Genomic DNA, 22,298 nt, shown 5'->3' on the forward strand with positions numbered 1-22,298 from the left:
ATAGCAAAAACAGGTATATCCTTTTCTAATGTGCAAACCTGAAAACCATGCATGGCTACAAATTGAGTGTCAATAAGATTGACGGCCGCTCCACTATCGACAAAAATCTCACAAGAAATGACTTTGCTCTCTAGCGCCACCCTGGCAGACAGGAGAAAACGGGAACTGCAGGTCAGAGGAAAAGCATCAATTCCTACATTAACTTTGCCCAAAGTAGCAGATGAAGCAGAATTTACCTTTTGAGGTTTTTCTCTTATTATCGCTCTTAGTACAGTTCAAGAATCTCCTAGACGGACAAACATTAGCCAAATGACCTATGCCCCCACAACAAAAACACACCATACTCTGAGGACTAAATCCTCTTTTATCAGGGGCAAGTCGACCTAGCTGCATGGGCTCCTCCTCAGAAGGGAGCGAGACAGGATGAGGCCCCTGCACACTGAATGAGTCCGCACCACTGCACCTAGACTGACAATGGCTGGACAGAGTGGTCTCGTTTCTTTCTCTTAGACGCCTGTCAAGGCGTACCGCCAATGACATGGCAGACTCTAAGGACGTTGGTCTCTCATGGAAAGCAAACGCATCTTTCAATCTCTCTGAGAGACCATGACAGAACTGACTCCAGAGTGCAGCATCATTCCAACCCGAATCAGCTGCCCATCTCCGAAATTCAGAACAATAAAGCTCCGCAGACAGTTTGTTCTGGCATAAAACACGTAAGTTAGATTCGGCCAGAGCAACACGATCCGGGTCATCATAAATCTGCCCCAGGGCCACAAAAAATCTTTCCACGGATCGAAGGGAGGGATCCCCTGATGGCAGCGAAAAGGCCCAAGTCTGAGCATTACCCCTGAGCAGGGAGATGACAATCCTCACCCTCTGCTGCTCATTACCAGAGGAGTGGGGACACAACGTTTCCGGAAGTGAGACCTTTGGCTCGCAACAGACTCCATGAGCCGGAGCAGAGCCCAATGCTTGAAGCTGAGTCATAGATTGACGGAGATCCGCTACTTCCAAAGAAAGACCCTGCATGCGGTCAACCAGGCCAGAAAGCGGATCCATGTAAAAAAAAGGACGGTTTTGGTGGATTATAATGTCACGGCTGTATGTGAGCAACAATAGTATACACAGTAAAAGAGCTACTGACCGGACCCAAACTAGGGAGGATAAAGGGTGACCCCTGTCAGACCCTCAAAGCTCTCCCTATGCTGCTAAGCACATGCCCGGATCCAAATGGCGGAACGAGGCATGCCCACGTACCTAAGACTGATGACCACTGTAACCCCTAGAATAGTGGAAGGGGCACGGCCACCGGTGCCCTACTCAGTATATGGAGGGAACCGTGGCCACCTCAGATCCAGTCAGAAAATAATCTGGTACACAACTAGGTCTGTACACTTAGCTGAAGGTGTTGCAGCCGCAGAGAAGACTGATCCAAGGACAGCTGGCAATATCCGGAGTGCTTGCTGCAGCAGAATACAGGTCCAGTGAACAGATAGCTACAAGTGAAGATACTAAAGCAAGAGCTACAACTGAAATGAGAACTATAATCCACGCCCTACAATAGGAGGAGGGGTGATATAAAGAGAGGGAAATCAAACGCATGAGGAACAGCTGGGAGGAAGGAAACCAAAAGTAAACAGAGCAGTGAGAACTCCTCCCAGCTCTAGTAGTGACATCCTCACAGGGGTGGAGAAACAGAGCTGTGAGAACATCCCAAAGCTCTGGTAGTGACAGCTGTCCTCAAAGTGAGAAGGGTGTGTCTTGTGTTGTACAGAAGTCTGGAGTAATTCTGTGTGTGACCTGAGGTTTGGGGTGTCCTGCGACTCCTGGGGATAAGGGTTGCATGTCCAGCGACTAGACCACAATCCCCCAAAAGACACCGGTGTGGTAACAGCCAGGAGGCTGATTGACATTAGGCTGAGGAAAGCCGCATGGGTTCACGTGTGTGTGAACGGTGACTTAGGTGAGTCACGGATATACTGTGTTTAGGTATTGCCTAGCCGGGCAGGCTTTCATTTTGTTTTGTATCGTTTGTTTTCTGCTTGTGTCGCAATAAAGCACGAGTTGGGACATGAAAACCTGTTGTCTGCGAAGGTATTTGTGAGGATGATCCCCGGAAAGAAAGCTACCGCTCACAGAATATAAACTGCATCCAAAAATCCACAAGGAATCCTGAATTAATTCCCTGTTTGTTTTTTTTCAGCACAGAAAAAACTCAGTGTGAACATGCCCTTTGTCTCTTGACAACAAATGGGGATCCTGAATAGAGATGCCCCCACCCCTTTATTAACTCAGAATTCCCCAACAGGGTATAAGAAAAATGGTTTTATAAACAGGGTTTGTAAAATGTGCAAATAAAAAATTTAGATTAATCCAACCCAACCGGGTTCAATACTGTCTTCCACTCGGGTGTGAATTTTAAGATGCTCAACCAGATTTGATTTCTGTGTAAAACATCTGCCACATTCTGAACACAAAAATGGCTTCTCCCCTGTGTGAGTTCTCTGATGTCTGACAAGTCCTGATTTCTGGGTTAAACATTTGCCACACACTAAGCATTCAAACAGCTTCCCTCCCGTGTGAATCTCCCGATGTCTTATAAGACCTGACCTTTTGGTAAAACATTTCCCACATTCCAAACAAGAAAATGGTTTCTCTCCTGTGTGAATTCTCTCATGCTGAAGAAGATATGATTTATGGGCAAAACATTTCCCACATTCAGAACATGTAAATGGCCTCTCTCCTGTGTGACTTTTTTCATGATGAACAAGAACCGATTTCCGGGTAAAGCTTATCCCACATTCTGCACATGAAAACGGCCTATCTCCTGTGTGAATTCTAGAGTGTTCAACAAGTTCTGCTTTCTTTGTGAAATGAAGCCCACAATCCAAGCAAAATAATAGTTTTTGCTCTGCATGAATTTTCTGATGCTTGTCAAGATTTGATTTCTTGGTGAAACATTTCCCACATTTCAAACATAAAAAAGGCTTCTCCCCTGTGTGGCTTCTCTGATGTATAACTAGTTTTGATTTATTGGTAAAACATTCCCCACATTCTATACATGAAAATGGCTTCTCCCCTGTGTGAATTCTCTGATGTTCAACAAGACTTAATTTGGTGGAAAAGCATTTTTCACATTCTGAACACATGAATGGCTTTTCCCCTGTGTGACTTCTCTGATGCTGAACAAGACCTGATCTCTTAGTAAAACTTTTCCCACATTCCGAACACGAAAATGGCTTTTCTCCCTTGTGACTTCTTTCATGCCTATTACGATTTGATTTGTTGGCAAAACGTTTCCCACAGTCTGAACAAGGAAATGGCTTCTCCCCTGTGTGACTCCTCTGATGTTCAACAAGGCTTGATTTTGTGGAAAAACATTTTTCGCATTCTGGACATGAAAACTGACCCTCTCCAGTGTGACAGATCTGATGCTGAACAAGAAGATATTTCTTGGTAAAGCATTTTCCACATTCAGAGCAAGAAAATGGTTTTTTCCCTATGTGACTTCTCTCATGTCTACTTAGATTTGATTTGTGAGCAAAACACTTCCCACATTCCGAACATGAAAATGGTTTCTCCCCCGTGTGAGTTCTCTGATGGTCAGCAAGATTTGATTTGTTGCAAAAACATTTTCCACATTCTGGACAGGAAACTATCTTCTCTCCTTTGTGAATTCTCTGATGCTGAGCAAGAGTCGATTTCTTGGTAAAACATTTTCCACATTCCCCACAGGAAAATGGCCTCTCTCCTGTGTGAATTCTCTGATGCTGTAGAAGGGATGATTTGCAGGTAAAGCATCTCCGACACTGAGAACAAGAAAATGGCCTCAAGCCTTTATGGATCTTAAAGGGATTACAACGATCACCCTTCTGGGAAAAATAGTTCCTATGTTCAGAGCAAGGGAACTGGCCTATGTGTGCCCTCTGATCATTAACAGATGTTTCCCATATACCACATTCCCCACATTCTGAATGAAATTGCTTCTCTCCTGTGTGGATTTTCTTATGCGTTAACAAGAACACCCTATGTTTAAAACATTTTCCACACTTGGCACAAATAAATGATTGCCTTTTAAATAATTTGCGAAGTAGGGACCTTGCAACTGTTTTTTCACCAGTTTTTTTCTTCAGTTCGGAACATGAAAATATTTTATTCCCCCTTTGAGTACTCATTTCTGTAGCAATATCTGATGTATGAGGAGAAGGTTCTTTATAAAGTCCAGGATGTATACTTTGGGTGGTGCTGGTTTCTTCTGTAGATTTGTGCATGGAAATTTTTCTTTTGTATCCGTAATCTAGAAATGAAAGAAGAAGCATTTAGGATCTTAGCCTACCAAAATGCTGAATATACAAAAACATGCTAAAATTGTGATAGCCACTGTTCACCCTTTTATCCTGATAGGCCAGGGACTTTGTGACGTCTTCAGTGCAGTGTCTTTCTCCCCTCTACCCATTCAGAACATGTACATGCTTGGCCAAGCTGAGTGGCCATGTGCACAGGAAGAGGTGATGGGAGAGTAGCTGTCAATTGAATGAGCCATCAGGAGACTCTGATCTGGGAAAAGTCAGTGGACAAATAGGGTTACAGTTATCCCTTTTTGTCAACATGGTCTTGGTAATAGAAGATACCTAGAGGAGAATTTATCAAGCCCTGCACTCCAGAATTGTGGCTTAAAAACTGTTACAAAATAGGGGCTTTGTGACTTTTGAGGTCACTTGCACAAAAAATGTTCAACTTTTTATATTCTTACACCACTCCCTCCCTCCATTGTTGAAAAGTACATGGGAAAGTGGGCATGGTTAGCTATGTAAATGAATGTCACCCCAAATTTATAACAGAGACTTAAAAAAAAAAAAAAAAGTCATAAACTCACTCCAGTCGAGAGGTGGTCTAGAAAACTGGAGTAGCATTTCTAGACAAAAGCGTTTTAACATGAGCCATGCGACATTTGATAAGTTAGTTTCAAAGTACGCCAATGCAGACTCAATTAAAACTGTCTTCAAATATTAACTAATGATAAATTCCCCCCAATACTTCCAGGGACCCAAAGAGAAGGAATTAAGACTATTTTGCAGGGGATCCTCAGTCATGGGCATTTAGTTTTAGGCCTGGATATCCCACAAAGTATGGATGTCTTTCTCTCAGCTTTGAGTCCAACACAATGCTGTTCATCATCTGTTGCCTATCTTCACACCTTGAACAGGGACGTAGGGCAGTTCTAGAATATCCTGCAGTTTTTGGATGGTGGGTTACTGCTAGTGACTGAAATCACATTACCCTATGCAGTCAATATTATTTGAGTCTTTCGGGTCAGGTTAAAGATGCCATAGTAGAAATTCCCCCATGTGAATCTCTGAATAGTCTAATTTCTTTGGACATTAATATTGACAGGCGTATCAGAAAGGGAGGTTACTTCATGTTGTCCTATTGAAGTTTCCTATTCTTGTTTGACTGTAAATGAACCAATGCAAATTGGTCCCCTAAGACTCTCCAAGTCAAAGAAGGATAGGAGGAGACTAGGTCTTTGTTTGTTCTGTGGTAAAAGGGCATTTTGCCCAGAAGTGTACCTTCAAGCCAGTAAAATCCCAAGCCTAGAAAATAAAGGGGACATCTGGCCATACTTAATTTTTCTCCCAAAAATATTTTGATGTTCTCCTCCGACATTAAATTGGAGGGTATATCCAAGGCAGATTTGGCATTTCTGAGGCTCCAAACAAACATGTAATGTCACAGTCGTCGGTCACATGGCCTAGGCCAGTGATGACTAACCTCCGGCACTCCAGCTGTGGTGAAACTAGGACTCCTAGCAAGCTCCATTCATTTCTATGGAGTTCTGAGAACAGCCAAGCAAGTGTGCATCTTAGAAGTTGTAGTTTTACCACAGCTGGAGTGCCGGAGGTTAGCTATCACAGGCCCATTGAAATGAATGGGGCTAGGTTGCTATACATTGTACAGCACTGTGCTTGTTAAGAAGAGAGAAGGCCGCGGCGCTACTGACTGCTCAAACAGCTGATCGACGGGGCTCCCGGGTGAGGTACCCCTACTAATCAGATACTGATCACCTATCCAGAGGATAAGTCGTCAGTTAATAAAAAATTTAAAATTGGAAAACTCCTTTAATCAGTTTTTCAGCCAACCACTTGTGGCCAGCAAATTCAACCCCATTTAGAAATTGTTTCCAGCTTCCTACCACATTGTATGCAAAAGTAAATGATGTCATTAGAAAGTATAACTTGTCCTTGTAGCTCTGTGAAAGTGTAAAGATTAAAAATCCTCAGAAATTGAAGGGGTTAAACCACCAATATCTTTTACCATAGAGAAACAAAATTAGTAATAAAGAAACACCCCAACCCAGATTCCCTGTAAGCGAAGTCCCACAGTTCACTAGGGGCTGTCCAGTGACTGCTGCACAACTCCCCCTTCCTTCCGCTACAACCCTCACATGAGTTATTACTCACCAGTAGGGACATCAGTTAGAGTTTGTGTAATTCATGGCCACAGGTAGAGCCTCTTCTTCCTCATTTATCTCTTCCTTGATACAAACCTGTAAAGTGTAAATTCATTTTACATAATCACAGAAGTCATTATTAAGGGAATGGTGCCGTTTTCAGTGATATTTCTATACATACAAATACAATGTTACTTGTCAGGAATCTTTCCAAAGGAAGCCTACAAGTCAGCATTGTGGGTTGTGAGACCTCAGCTCCACCTACCTGATGATCATGTGGGACATTATGATTATTATCTGGACAGGTATACAGAGGACTAGGACATCTCTCTAATGGATTTCCCTTACTGCATCCATCTGTAGGAAACATCAGTTGAAAATTGGTGTTTGTCGACTACCATTTTATAAAGCACCTGCACTACTATTATGACACATACTGAACTTTTACGATGCAAGTTGAGAAGTGCAAGATTCAAGGACATTCATTGACAAAAAAAACACCAAGAAGAAGTTGTTGGAATCGAATGAAACTTTCTATGTGTCACTGTAATGATATAAGTGAGTACAATATTAGAGTGAAAGATGAAGTTTATTTTTAACGAAAACTATACAACTGAAAGGAGGCTCTAGTACCCTGTTATACAGCCAGTGTCACGAGTTGGAGGTCCCAGGAGAGACCTCCACGTCGTCAAAGCAAAAACATACAGCAATACGGTACAGTCACAACAGAGTTTATTGCGCAAACAGAAACCAAGGAGGGAAACACAGAGAAAATTGAGAGCTCTATGTACTGTCCGCACAGTGGGAGAAAAACCCCCACTGCGCCACTGTCTAGTAATACTCCAGAGGGGCGTGACTAAGCAACTCCTGGTATTCACTAGGGCCCCAGATGGTAGGGTTAGGCTTTGCCGCAGGGAGTTGCCAGGGTCCACTCTGGAGCGTGAACTAGACAGGGACAACAGGTACCAGAAGGTACCGACGGTAAATATGCAAACATAAACAAACAGGCAACTAAAAATACAAGCAGGAGTTCTAGCAAGGGAACAGGAGTGGCAATGAGCAGAGAAGGACTAGCTCATAGCACTCTGCAGCAAGGGCTTGCTGAACAGAGACATATGAATATACACAAGGTGACTCAAAACATAACTGGCAGAACAGATAACAAAACACAGGAAGAGGACGGGAAATACAAGTAGGAAACCCACAGAGCACAGACAGACACGGATCCCATGGGTCAGCAGCATGGGAGAGTGAGTACAAACAAGGAACAGGACAAGACAACACACACCAGGAGAGCTGAAACAGAACTGAGGAAACCTCAGCCTTATATACATGTTCCATGGGTGCAGCAGAGAGGCCACACCCATGGAGCAGACAGAGAGGATTAACTCCTAATAGGCACACAGGGGAGTTAACCCATAAAGAACCACAAATAACACACAGGAACGGAGCTGCAGCGAGAGCATAGACAGAAGGTCACAGCCAGAGGTGACGATTGTGACAGCCAGTTTCTGAATGGTATCCTCTGGCACATTTGGCCATGGATGGTGCACTTGGTCCTGTAAATGCTTGATTGGCGATAAATCTGGTGAAAGGCAGGCAAAGGAACTGTTGCAGTTTGGTGGATACATTCCTGGGAAACCCTTGCTGTGTGTGTATAGAGGCCTCATGTGTATAGAGGCCTCATGGTGAGCTTTTCAATCCTGCCTTTGCTATGTTGGGACACACTGTCCAAAATGCAATTGTGATGATCTGGGGAGCCATCGCATACAAACAGTAGGTCATCCCAAGTAGTGATATGAGGGACACTAACAGCTCAGCGATATATGCAGGACATTCTTCAGTCACATGTGTTCCTCGCATGGCATGGCTTCCAACTGGCATTTTTCAGCAGGATAATGCTTGCATGCGATGGCTCCCCAGATCATCACAATTGCATTTTGGACAGTGTGTCCCAACATAGCAAAGGCAGGATTGAAAAGCTCACCATGAGGCCTCTATACTCAAATCTGACTGTTGTGGGATCCCAAACAGCATCTGGATTAGTCACTAAAGACAATATGGTTCCAGTCTGTAGTAGAACACTGCAAACAAAGGCAATGGTGGCTGTCAATGTCAGGACACATAACAGGCAATGTGATGTGACACCAAATCTCCTTCTGCTAAATGCCTGGAAATGGTCCGGGCAGAAACAGGGGTGTGTAGTGACCTGTGTCTGGATAGTGGACAATTAAAGTGGGGAAGCTGCTTGTGCTTGTTGGCCAATCAAATGATCCTCTCTACTTGTGGTCTGTCTAGACTGCCCGGAACCCATTTGTACCATTTGCTGTGTGTGCATGATCTCATGTGACCAATGCTCTCATCACCTCCTAACAGCTAGGTCAGAACAGCCTAGATAGCGGGCAATCCGTAGAAATGAACATCCTGCTTCTCTCAGTCCAGTGATGTGCTCCCTCTCAAAGTTTGTCAGCTGAGCATAATCTCTTCAAGTGTATCGTAGAATACAGCGACCTGTATCGTAGAATACAGCGACCTGTCACCAAGAGGTACACTAAACAAAAGTGGCCTCTGAGAGCCTCTATAGGGAAGCAGGGGAAGCACTTTTACACACTCTTGTGGCAAGACCCAGTATAATCATTTACATATCTGCCTGTGACATAACTGCAAGCCGATTTTTGCAGCAATCCGACATTTCTGTCAGGGATGGGCAAACTGCGGCTCTCCAGCTGTTGTAAAACTACAACTCCCAGTATGCCCAGTCTGCCTACAGCTATCAGCCTACAGCAGGGCATGATGGGATTTGTAGTTTTACAACAGCTGGAGAGCCGCAGTTTGCCCATCCCTGTTCTATGTGAAGGAGGGAATCCAGCTTCCAAACAACGTGTAGATGCTTTATTGAAAAGTGCTAAAATCCAGACATGTACATCAGGTCTACGCGTTTCAGATCACAAAATACAGAGCCTTACTCATCACAGTAAGGATCTGTATTTTGTGATCTGAAACGTGTAGACCTGATGTACATGTCTGGATTTTAGCACTTTTCAATAAAGCATCTACACGTTGTTTGGAAGCTGCATTCCCTCCTTCATTTATATTTCTACCATCGCTGAGTTCCTGGCGAATGTCCGTGCCTCAATTTCAACCTGGGACCAGGTGAGCCTCGGCTACTGCTTTTTTTGGATTCAACATTTCTATGTGGGTGCATTTTTTTTGTCAATGAGAAAATATCAAAAAAACAATGTCCGGTCTGAACGGGCTTTTCCCTCCGCACAGATTCATCATCAAGGCATGTGCCTGCTGCTCTGGAGTAAGTGCACCAATAATAATAAATCTCCACCATTGTTTATATTGTATGTGGTAATCAAAAGAAGAGGATATCAAGATGACTGCATTAAGTGATTGCTACTCACCTGGGCTGGTATCTACAGGAATCTCCTCTTCCTTACACTGCTCATCTCCCACCACACACATCTCTTCTTCTCCCTCTATGACTTCAACTTTAATATCAATTAGATCTTCTCCCTGTTTCAAGGAGCTCATATAATGTACAATTCAAGAGCAAATTGCAGATGTCTAACAGAAATGTGTTAAGATGATAATGAGATGAAATAGATGGCAATATTATTTCTGTATGGTAATTATTCAGAGACCCCATACATTCTGCCCATATGGTAATCAGAAATATCCCATATACCGTATTTTCGGACTATAAGATGCACTTAAGATTTGGAGGCGGAAAATAAGAAAAAAATATATATTTTCACACCTCAGAGCAGATCCCCAAATCAGACCACCATTCATCAGATCAAACCACCAAGCTTCATCGGCCTCATATCAGACCCTCAGCCTCCCATCAGACACCCCCAGCCTCCATTGGCTAAAAATCAGCCCCAACAGACCCCACAACAGACCCCCAATCAGTCTCAGATGGGACCTCACAGCCCCATTCAGCCTCAGATCAGATCCCACTTAGTCTCAAATCAGACCTCCTTAGATTCCCCATAGATTATTCTCCTGATGAAATTATATACAATGGAAACACGTTGAGCACTACGGGGGGTAATTGAGTAGGAGGTTTTCAGCATCCCCTTGGCTGTAGTCTTGTAGCCAACTCTGTGAGGGGTGCTTTATAATTTGGTGGGGTTTAGTGCGTACTTAGCACTGTGTGAACACACAGCAAGCATCACCACACTTCTACCAGGGGGGCTTGCATTGGGCATTGTCCCTGCACACTTAGAGGGAACTAAATACCAGAATCACTGGGTTCGCTCTCCCCACCACTGGCGTGTGGAGTTGAATTGCCGCCACACACCTGCATTGGATACACTGGAGTGTGTGATAAAATGGTTGGGGCAATATACCCCTATACTTTACAGGTAACTCAACCCTCATGCTTTTGATCTTTCCTCCAGTCCCTCCAGCAGTCACTGCATAGCTATCTATTATGTGCAGAGTGGCTACACCATTGCTGGTTTTTCATTGGGACTTGGAGAATAATTACTGCCGGTTGTGAATATACTCCGTCTTTTATCAGCAGTTATACCAATAAATATTTTTTTATTTTTTTATTTAACGTCTCTCAGGCAGTGAATGTCAAATCGGACCCCCCAGCCCCACTAAGCCTCAGATCGGACACCCCAACCTCACTCAGCCTCAGATTGGAACCCCAGCCCCCAGATCCAGGACTCACTGACGGCGCACAGCATCAGGTCATAGTGCGTGTCTACCTGCACTACGTCCTGCCACTGTGCACGGACAGGACACCACAGCAAGACCCAGAAGACGACCAGGGGAGGTGAGTACAGCCAGCACAGCGCTGCCCTCACTTCCCAATGCCTCCTGCATGCTAATGACCGCTTCCATAATGGAAGCGGTCATTAGCATTCAGACTATAAGACGAAATGACTTTTTTGGGGAAAATTCAGGATTACACTCACTGGTAATCGTTTTTCCATGAGCCCATGACAGCACCCTTAAGAGACTGCCTCCATCCAGGACAGGAAACAGGAACCTTTGTGGAGAGCTTTAAAGGAGGGGCATTGTCCCTATAGCACTAGTTAATTATGAGAACTCGTCCCCATCTTACAATTCTAAATATATATTTTTTTTTATATGTATATTTTTTACATTTTTTTTTTTATATATACAAATAGACTCATAACTATATCTCTTCCTGCTTGTCTTTATTTTTTTCTATAAGAATACCCCAAATATAGGGTAGGGAATAAATCCCAGGTGCTGTCATGGGCTCATGGAAAAATGATTACCAGTAAGTGGAATCCTGAATTTCCCTTACGCTCATAACTGCACCCTTGAGAGACGACTAGAATAGAACTAGCCTAGGAGGGGGAAATATTGCCTCTAAAACCTTTCTTCCAAAGGACAAATGCTCATTAGAATCTAAATCCAATCTATAGTGCTGAAAAAACGTACAGTCGTGGCCAAAAGTTTTGAGAATTACATAAATATTGGAAATTGGAAAAGTTGCTGCTTAAGTTTTTATAATAGCAATTTGCATATACTCCAGAATGTTATGAAGAGTGATCAGATGAATTGCATAGTCCTTCTTTGGCATGAAAATTAACTTAATCCCAAAAAAACCTTTCCACTGCATTTCATTGCTGTCATTAAAGGACCTGCTGAGATCATTTCAGTAATCGTCTTGTTAACTCAGGTGAGAATGTTGACGAGCACAAGGCTGGAGATCATTATGTCAGGCTGATTGGGTGAAAATGGCAGACTTGACATGTTAAAAGGAGAGTGATGCTTGAAATCGTTGTTCTTCCATTGTTAACCATGGTGACCTGCAAAGAAACACGTGCAGCCATCATTGCGTTGCATAAAAATGGCTTCACAGGCAAGGATATTGTGGCTACTAAGATTGCACCTCAATCAACAATTTATAGGATCATCAAGAACTTCAAGGAAAGAGGTTCAATTCATGTTAAGAAGGCTTCAGGGCGTCCAAGAAAGTCCAGCAAGCGCCAGGATCGTCTCCTAAAGAGGATTCAGCTGCGGGATTGGAGTGCCACCAGTGCAGAGCTTGCTCAGGAATGGCAGCAGGCAGGTGTGAGCGCATCTGCACGCACAGTGAGGCAAAGACTTTTGGAAGATGGCCTGGTGTCAAGAAGGGCAGCAAAGAAGCCACTTCTCTCCAAATAAAAACATCAGGGACAGATTGATCTTCTGCAGAAAGTATGGTGAATGGACTGCTGAGGACTGGGGCAAAGTCATATTCTCCGATGAAGCCTCTTTCTGATTGTTTGGGGCATCTGGAAAAAGGCTTGTCCGGAGAAGAAAAGGTGAGCGCTACCATCAGTCCTTTGTCATGCCAACAGTAAAGCATCCTGAGACCATTCATGTGTGGGGTTGCTTCTCATCCAAGGGAGTGGGCTCACTCACAATTTCGCCCAAAAACTCAGCCATGAATAAAGAATGGTACCAAAACACCCTCCAACAGCAACTTCTTCCAACAATCCAACAACAGTTTGGTAAAGAACAATGCATTTTCCAGCACGATGGAGCACCGTGCCATAAGGCAAAAGTGATAACTAAGTGGGTCGGGGACCAAAACGTCAACATTTTGGGTCCATGGCCTGGAAACTGCCCAGATCTTAATCCCATTGAGAACTTGTGGTCAATCCTCAAGAGGTGGGTGGACAAACAAAAACCCACTAATTCTGACAAACTCCAAGAAGTGATTATGAAAGAATGGGTTGCTATCAGTCAGGAATTGGCCCAGAAGTTGACTGAGAGCATGCCCGGTTGAATTGCAGAGGTCCTGAAAAAGAAGGGCCAACACTGAAAATACTGACTCTTTGCATAAATGTCATGAAATTGTCGATAAAAGCCTTTGAAACGTATGAAGTGCATGTAATTATATTTCACTACATCACAGAAACAAAGATCTAAAAGCAGTTTAGCAGCAAACTTTGTGAAAACGAATATTTGTGTCATTCTCAAAACTTTTGGCCACGACTGTACATGGAGACTTCCAGGTGGCCGCTCTACAAAGGATGTGTCAGCTCTTTCCGCCCAGGAGGTAGAGACGGACCTAGTTGAGTAAGCGCCAAAACCAAAAAGGTGGAGACTCACCCGCTGAAGAATAGGCTAAGGAAATAGCCCCAACAATCTATCTGGCCAAGTTTCTGTAAGAAACTTTATCACCGATACTCCTCCCTCCAAACTGCACAAACAGCCTAAAAGATCTTCTCCACTGACTGCTAACCTTCAAATATTCAGAGAGACACCTCCTGACGTCTAGGCAATGGAGCTTCCCTTCTTTCTCGTTTCTCAGAGATTGACATAAGGAAGGGAGGACAAAGTCTTGGGATCTATGAAAAGGCGAAACCACCTTGGGAAGAAAATATGGATCTGGTCTGATGAGAACTCTATCCTCCAAAATGTTAGTATATGGAGGGGATGCCGAGAAGGCAGAAATCTCCCCAACTCCCCTTGCCGAAAAAAAAAGATGTTTTAAAGGATAGAGTTTTGATAGATAAATCCTGTATAGGCTCGAAAGGAGGCTCCATCATCCTAGACAAGACTAAATTTAGATCCCACGGAGGAACTGAAGACTTACTCAGAGGCTTAATTCTACTAACAGCCTTAAAAAAAAGCCTAATCCAGGGATGGTTCGCAATATTAAAGTCAAAGAAGTCAGAAAGGGCAGACACCTGGACTTTAAGAGTGCTAGGCCTTAGGTTCTTAATTAAACCCTCTTGCAGAAAATCCAGAATCCTAGACATAGGAGGAGGACTTGAAAGGATCAATCTGGACTTTAGAGAAGTTTAAGAAAGACTTCCAAATTCTAAGGTAAATAGAGGAGGTTGTCGTTTTCCTGCAGGATAGAAATGACCCTAGAAGGGTAGAAATCTTAAACCCCTATGCTTTAAGATTTCCCTCTGAAAGACCGGCCCCTGAAACAAACGGTGCTGTCTTGACGGAAGAATCCAGGGATCTGCAAGGGACAACTTTCTCAGCCAAGTGAACCAAGTTCTTCTAATCGAGAAAGGGGCAATGAGAATAAGCCTTGTCTGTTCCTGCCTCAACTTCTGTAACACTCTCGGGAGAAGCCTTAGAGGAGGGAAAGCATACAGCAGTTGATCTGTCTACGGAAGAGAGAAAGCATTTAGACCTAAAGTCTGGTTGCAAACAAATCTACCCAGGGATGACCCCAAAGTTGGACTATATGATTGAAGACCTCTTGATTCAGACACTACTCTCCTTCATCTAGGTGGTTTCTGCTTAAAAAATCTGCCACTTTGTTTTCTGATCCTTTTAGGTGCACCTCCTTTTATAAATAGAACAAGAGGCATAATTAGAGAATGATTTCCACTGTTAATGCCTTTAGATCTTCTGATCTTGTCCCTCCCTGGGTCTGTTCAGGTAGAATACTACGGTAGCATTGCCTGAAAAGATTTTTACCCCTTTTTGAGAGGTTTGGGCAAAAAAAACTCAAGGCTAGGAAAACAGCTCTTAACTCCCTCACATTTTACGAATCCGACTCTCCTCTAAGTTCCAGACTCCCTGCAGAACCCCCCATTGAGAATACGCCCCACCCACCCCACGTGGTAGAACTGGCATCTGTGGTAATCATTATCTGTTCTTGTAGTGCCCACGGGAATCCCTGAGTCACCAGGTTAGGGACTGTATTACCTGAGAAGTGAGGCATCTTAAGGGAACAACAAACCCTTCCATTCCTTCAGAATCTGCCACTGAAGTATCCTGGAATAATACTGGGACCAACCGACAGCTGGGATTGTTGAGGTCACCCTGCCTAACACCGACATGCCCTGCCTGATAGTTTGTCTTTTTGAGGCTACCAGAGCTTTAATGATCTTTCCTTAGGCGAGATATAGTGTGTTGAGGGAGGACACACCGCTGTGGTAACGAGTCCAGGATTAACCCCAGTAAGACACACCTCTGAGAAGGGACCAGATTTTACCTTTTCCAATTTAGCTGCCGAGCTGCCGTCCCCGTCTGCCATTGGCTGCTCCCCCCTGACACCGGATGTTTTCATACGTATGCAGGGAGAAGCAGCAGCGGTGGTGCAGGGACCAGGAGAGCGGTGCCAGGAGCAGTGTAAGTATATTACCGATGAGGGTCCCGGCACGTGTGTGTGTGTGTGTGTGTGTGGGGGGGGGTTCTTGAAATTGGATAACCCCTTTAATGACACATCTTTTACACAATTTGCAGATAGATCTGTAATCTTTAACCTTTCGGGGGGGGGGGGGGGGTAGGCACAAACTCTAGGCGAAAACCCTCTCTTATTATTCCATTTATCTACGGGCTTGCCGAGATTTCCTCCCAAGCCTGAGAATAGAGAAAGAGTCTTCCCCCCACTGGACCGTAATTGTCACTGCTGACCTGACTTAGGCCCTGAACCAGATTGGGAGTTGAAAAGTAAACTTTTGTTGTTTTTTACCTCTAGCCCTCCAGTTATTTTGTTTTCTGTCTTATCTATTGAAAACCCTCCTGTTCCTATGAAAAACTGCTTTCTAGGGGGTTTGGAAACAGGAAAACCTTTCTTGCTATCAGAGGCTTTTTCTAAAAGGTCATCAAGAACTGACCCAAAAAGAAAATCCCCCTGACAAGGGATAGAACATAGCTTGTTTTTCGAACCTGTATCCTCCAACCAACCCCTAAGCCAAATAGCCCTTCTAGCAGAGTTTGACAGAGCTGCTGATCTAGCATTCAATCTTATTGCATCCTCTGAGGCATCAGAGATTAAATCTACCGCCTTGAAAGTTGTTGGGAAAACTGCAAGAAGCTAATCTCTGGAAGTTTTGTTTTGAATTTGGGATTCCAACTGCTGCAATCATAGTTTAAAGACCTGGCTGTAGAGGTAGTGGCTATGTTGGGCTTAAAAGCTTGGGTAGAGGCCTCCCATACTTTCTTAAGATAGACCTCTGCCCTTCTATCCATTGAATCCCTCAATGTACCAAAGTCTTCAAATGTTAAAGCCGTTCTTTTTGAGTTTTGGGCTACAGTGGCGTCCAATTTCGGTGGCCTATCCCAACTGGAGGATTCGATCTCCTTAAAAGGATACTTCCTCTTAACACTTCTAGGGATGAAAGAATTCTTATCAGGTTTGATCCACTCTTTTTGAATTAAATATTTGATATTTTCATTTAATGGGAAGACTCTAGGCGGCTTATGTCCCAAGTCCCAAAACATAATGTCTTGAATAGACTTCTGCTCTCTAGCCTAATCTATTTTCATTAGTGGCTCTGATCACTTTAGGTAAGGAATCCGTATATTTTGGGGAAAATAAGGGTCTACCGGAGAATTCTTCATCTGAGGAAGAACTTGAATCGCCCAGGACCTCCCCCTGCTCATTTTTATCAGAAGATTCTGAATCTGAGATCACGTTGACATGACCCTGTTTGCCCATTGCACAGGCGGGGAGACATTTCTCAAACACTTTAATAGAGTCCGAAACTTTAGATTTAACCATGTCCTTGATACTCCAAAGCAGGGATGGGGATTCTTCCTCAACTACTTTGTTCACACAATGCTGACATAGTAATTTGGACCAGGAGTGTGCGAGTTTTTTCTTGCATACAGCACACTCCCTTACCTTAGTCTTAGACGTGGCTTTTCTACGGCCCTCTTTGGTATTCTGTAACAAAACAAGATAATTAGCCCTATTAGATTCTAAAAGAAAGTAAAAGGATGGGATCAAACCCCCTTACCCCACCAGGAATACCTGTCTGCCATCATGACCCTCCTGGACATTAGCACGCTGATTACTCTCTTCCTCCATAATTCCAGATGTGAGAGAGTTTTCCATTTAGGGTATCCACACACACATACAGGCTAGCTGGGATCCTTCTGGCAGCACGCTGAAGAGAGGACAGGGTTCAAAAACCCTAAGCCCGGGTCCCTGCAGGCGTTCCCAAGCGGCCAAACCGGAAGCATCAATCCCTTTCCTGCTTCCGGCATGCTTTCCACCTCGGAACCCATGCATTCCAAATACCGGAAGTCACGTCATGCAACTTCCGGTATACACGCGCATCGCGCCAGGAACACTCTCCGTCCACCCCCCCCCCCCCCCGCTGATGCAGGGAAGGAGAGAGAAGATGCCCCGGACCTCTTCAACACTGCAAGAAGGGTCCGGCGCGCCAACATGCTGGAACTGCCCAGGAACATTGGTCCGATACAAGTCCAGGAACAAGGAGTGCCCCAGTCTTGCTAAGTGACTCCTAGTGGAGACTTACGCCTCACCAGGTAACCCCTATATACATGTCAAGTAAGGGGCTCCTGCAGCCTTTACTTTAGCTCTCCACCTACGGTCCTATCATTAGGACAGGAAACAGGAACTGGTGCTATAGCGACAATGCCCCTCCTTTAAAGGTTCCTGTTTCCTGTCCTGGATGGAGGCGGTCTCTCAAGGGTGCTGTCATGGGCGTAAGGGAAAAAATGACAGCGATTACATCTATTAATAATGCCATACAGTGCCATGTACTTATATTGTAATTCATGGACCAGTGAAAGGGTCTCTTTAAGGAGCCGCTGCGCAGCTAACCAAGCACAGTGCCGTACATGGTATAGCGGCTGAGCTTGGTATTGCAATGGGGCTGAGCTGCAACTAGGTCATGTGACTGATTTACAGTGATGTCACAGGGTCTAGGAAGAGGCCACTGCGCTCATAAAAGCACCTGACCTAACAGCTGGGAGTTGTACCCCAACGATCTGATATTGATGACCTTTCCAGAGGTTAGGTCAGCAGCCTTTAAACAGAAACGAAGAAGAAACATAAGCCAGCAGAACACTGAAAATAATATTATAAATTCAAAACGAGCACAGCAGGGTTATAAGCCATAACAGGGTTAAAAGTATCCAACAGTATCCAACGGGACCTGGTAAATTCTCTTTCCCTATGCAGAAATCATAGGGTCCCATAGCAACATTTACAATGCCCCACATTAAAAATGATTGTTAATGGGCATAGTTGGACCTGGTGCCCCTTTCTGTTATTTTTCTAAGGCTTCCTTCACACAGTTTTGTTTTTATTTCACTGCCGAGCTAGAAATGCACCAACACTGAAGAAAAACATGGACTGGGCCATACTGTATGTTCTCTTGCAGCCAATGACTGGCGTCAACGGTGATGTGACATGTCACTTCTGGCTCACTTGCTGTTTAGGGACAAATCACCGCGGAGGCCAGTTATTAGCTGTAACAGTACATGTGACTCCATGCAGGAAGTTTACAGGTGAGGACTGGAAGGACCGCAGCTGTTTCTGGGAAAGAAAAGGTGTAGATAAAAAAAAAAAAAGTATGCAGAGCTACAGTCAGGTCCATAAATATTGGGACATCGACACAATTCTAACATTTTTGGCTCTATACACCACCCCAATGGATTTGAAATGAAACGAACAAAATGTGCTTTAACTGCAGACGGTCAGCTTTAATTTGAGGGTATTTACATCCAAATCAGGTGAACGGTGTAGGAATTACAACAGTTTGCATATGTGCCTCCCACTTGTTAAGGGGCCAAAAGTAATGGGACAGAATAATAATCATAAATTAAACTTTCACTTTTTAATACTTGGTTGCAAATCCTTTGCAGTCAATTACAGCCTGAAGTCTGGAACGCATAGACATCACCAGATGCTGGGTTTCATCCCTGGTGATGCTCTGCCAGGCCTCTACTGCAACTGTCTTCAGTTCCTGCTTGTTCTTGGGCCATTTTCCCTTCAGTTTTGTCTTCAGCAAGTGAAATGCATGCTCAATCGGATTCAGGTCAGGTGATTGACTTGGCCATTGCATAACATTCCACTTCTTTCCCTTAAAAAACTCTTTAGTTGCTTTTGCAGTATGCTTTGGGTCATTGTCCATCTGCACTGTGAAGCGGCGTCCAATGAGTTCTGAAGCATGTGGCTGAATATGAGCAGATAATATTGCCCGAAACACTTCAGAATTCATCCTGTTGCTTTTGTCATCAGTCACATCATCAACAAATACAAGAGAACCAGTTCCATTGGCAGCCATACATGCCCACACCATGACACTACCACCACCATGCTTCACTGATGAGGTGGTATGCTTAGGATCATGAGAAGTTCCTTTCCTTCTCCATACTCTTCTCTTCCCATCATTCTGGTACAAGTTGATATTGGTCTCATCTGTCCATAGGATGTTGTTCCAGAAATGTGAAGGCTTTTTTAGATGTCGTTTGGCAAACTCTAATCTGGCCTTCCTGTTTTTGAGGCTCACCAATGGCTTACATCTTGTGGTGAACCCTCTGTATTCACTCTGGTGAATTCTTCTCTTGATTGTTGACTTTGACACACATACACCTACCTCCTGGAGAGTGTTCTTGATCTGGCCAACTGTTGTGAAGGGTGTTTTCTTCATCAGGGAAAGAATTCTTCGGTCATCCGCGACAGTTGTATTCCCGCGTCTTCCGGGTCTTTTGGTGCTGCTGAGCTCACCGGTGCATTCCTTCTTTTTAAGAATGTTCCAAACAGTTGTTTTGGCCATGCCTAATGTTTTTGCTATCTCTCTGATGGGTTTGTTTTGTTTTTTCAGCCTAATTATGGCTTGCTTCACTGATAGTGACAGCTCTTTGGATCTAATCTTGAGAGTTGACAGCAACAGATTCCAAATGCAAATAGCACACTTGAAATGAACTCTGGACCTTTTATTTGCTCATTGTAATTGGGATAATGAGGGGATAACACACATCTGGCCATGGAACAGATGAGAAGCCAATTATCCCATTACTTTTGGTCCCTTAACAAGTGGGAGGCACATATGCAAACAGTTGTAATTCCTACACCGTTCACCTGATTTAGATGTAAATACCCTCAAAGTAAAGCTGACAGTCTGCAGTTCAAGCACATCTTGTTCGTTGCATTTCAAATTCATTGTGGTGGTGTATAGAGCCAAAAATGTTAGAATTGTGTCTATGTCCCAATATTTGTGGACCTGACTATGTGTAATGTATACAATGCAGAGCTATGTGTAATGTATACAATGCAGAGCTATGTGTAATGTATACAATGCAGAGCTATGTGTAACGTATACAATGCAAAGCAATGTGTAACATATACAATGAAGAGATGTGTAACGTATACAATGCAGAGCTATTTGTATAGCAAAGTGTGTATGTAAAGTATACAATGCAGAGCTATGTGTAACATATACAATGAAGATATATGTGTAAAGTATACAATGAAGAGATATGTGTAACATATACAATGCAGAGCTATGTGTAAAGCAGTGAAATGTGTGTGTATAAAGTATACAATGCAGAGCTATGTGTAACGTATACAATGCAGAGCTATGTGTATAGCAAAGTGTGTATGTAACGTATACAATGCAGAGCTATTTGTATAGCAAAGTGTGTGTATGTAAAGTATACAATGCAGAGCTATATGTAAAGCTTAAAGTGAAGTGTGTGTGTGTGTGTAAAGTATACAATGCAGAGCTATGTGTAACATATACAATGAAGATATATGTGTAAAGTATACAATGAAGAGATATGTGTATAGCAAAGTGTGTATGTAAAGTATACAATGCAGAGCTATGTGTAACATATACAATGCAGAGCTATGTGTAAAGCAGTGAAATGTGTGTGTAAAGTATACAGTGCAGAGTTGAGTGCAGCGCATGTACATTCTTATTACCTGCTCATGAGGACACTGTCCTACAATCAAGGAATGAACTCCTGAAACCCATCCAGCAGCACAGCCTGGAGCCTGACTCCTCCCACACATGTGACTGATCACATGATCATGACATCATCAAAGGTCCTTTAACCCATTAGGCTCCAGCATCTACAGACAGGAAATTACATCCGGGTGAGTCGGTGGGCGCAGGGTGTACGTGTCAGTCTCCTGATAGAGGTGTGTTCTTATAAATCCTCCTGTCTTGTCTACACTGCTGCAGCCTCTGCAGGTTCTACCCCAATGTTGTATATGAATACGGTATTTACAGGACATCTGAAGTGTCTCTATTTAAATAGGGCATGAAGAGTGAATGAAAACAGAATAACCCCCAAAAACGATAGAGGGGTCAAAGAGGAAGCCTGAATGCTCGGCTCCTACACTCCTGATGTGTGAGTACAGTACAGTAGTCCTGCGATCAGATAGGAGCTGCTGACCATCATAAAACAGTTCTGGTCAGGGCAGTTCCAGGAGATGCAGCTGACACATGGGCTTGGACCAAGCATGCTTGTGTGAATCCGCCCTTAAAGGGAACCTGTCACCAGGATTTAGTGCATAGAGCTGGGGACATGGGCTGCTAGATGGCCGCTAGCACATCCGCAATACCCAGTCCCCATAGCTCTCTGCGCTTTTATTGTGTTAAAAAACCATTTTGATCAATATGCAAATGAACCTGATATGTGTCCTGTATCCGAAGATGAGTCCAGTACCGCCCCGCGTCCTCCTAATCTCCTCCTTGCTGGCGGACGTCACAGACCTGGAGCGCCGAAATCTCGCGATGCGCGAGCTAGCGCATGCGCAGTGTCGGCATCATGTTCATTCCATGTGCTGGCATCAGCACAGGGAACGAACTGCGCATGCGCTAGCTCGCGCATCGCGAGATTTCGGCGCTCCAGGTCTGTGACGTCAGCCAGCAAGGAGGAGATTCGGAGGACGCGGGGCGGTGCTGGGCTCCTTTCCGCTGGACTCATCTCCGGACACAAGACACATATCAGGTTCATTTGAATATTGATCAAAACTGTTTTTTTACACAATAAAAGCACACAGAGCTATGGGGACTGGATATTGCAGATGTGCTAGCGGCCATCTAGCAGCCCATGTCCTCAGCTCTATGCACTAAATCCAGGTGACAGGTTTCCTTTAAAGGGGTTTTCCGCTTAGAATGAT

At 44.0% G+C, this 22,298-nt stretch overlaps 2 protein-coding genes across 7 annotated transcripts in view; both read right to left on the reverse strand.

The window, feature by feature from the left end:
* Positions 1-22,298, reverse strand: part of LOC121005375 (oocyte zinc finger protein XlCOF6-like) — a 916,661-nt gene that overhangs the window by 399,797 nt on the left and 494,566 nt on the right. The window lies entirely within an intron of this gene.
* LOC121005394 (gastrula zinc finger protein XlCGF26.1-like) lies at positions 1,870-21,236 on the reverse strand. Of its 4 annotated transcripts, XM_040438124.1 has the most exons (6): positions 11,392-11,452; positions 9,865-9,976; positions 6,720-6,811; positions 6,465-6,550; positions 4,199-4,300; positions 1,870-3,943 (listed from the first exon to the last, which is right to left on the reverse strand). In XM_040438124.1, the coding sequence occupies exons 5-6, from the start codon at positions 4,272-4,274 to the stop codon at positions 2,367-2,369; spliced, it is 1,653 nt and encodes a 550-aa protein (XP_040294058.1). In that variant the 5' UTR covers positions 4,275-4,300; positions 6,465-6,550; positions 6,720-6,811; positions 9,865-9,976; positions 11,392-11,452; the 3' UTR covers positions 1,870-2,366. The 4 variants fall into 4 exon arrangements, with proteins under 4 accessions (XP_040294058.1, XP_040294059.1, XP_040294060.1 ...); XM_040438125.1 differs by lacking the exons at positions 1,870-3,943; positions 4,199-4,300; positions 11,392-11,452 and adding exons at positions 17,037-17,078; positions 21,093-21,236; XM_040438126.1 differs by lacking the exons at positions 1,870-3,943; positions 4,199-4,300; positions 11,392-11,452 and adding an exon at positions 21,093-21,236.

The sequence above is a fragment of the Bufo bufo genome, chromosome 6 (assembly GCF_905171765.1).
Source record: "Bufo bufo chromosome 6, aBufBuf1.1, whole genome shotgun sequence".
NCBI classification, from domain to species: domain Eukaryota; kingdom Metazoa; phylum Chordata; class Amphibia; order Anura; family Bufonidae; genus Bufo; species Bufo bufo.

Excerpts from the sequence above, each read along its gene's own strand:
- LOC121005394 (XM_040438124.1), bottom strand. The coding sequence starts at position 4,274 with ATGCACAAATCTACAGAAGAAACCAGCACCACCCAAAGTATACATCCT. Across the intron at positions 3,944-4,198 it reads TAAAGAACCTTCTCCTCATA|CTGTTAATGATCAGAGGGCA; the intron begins CATCAGATATTG and ends TATGGGAAACAT.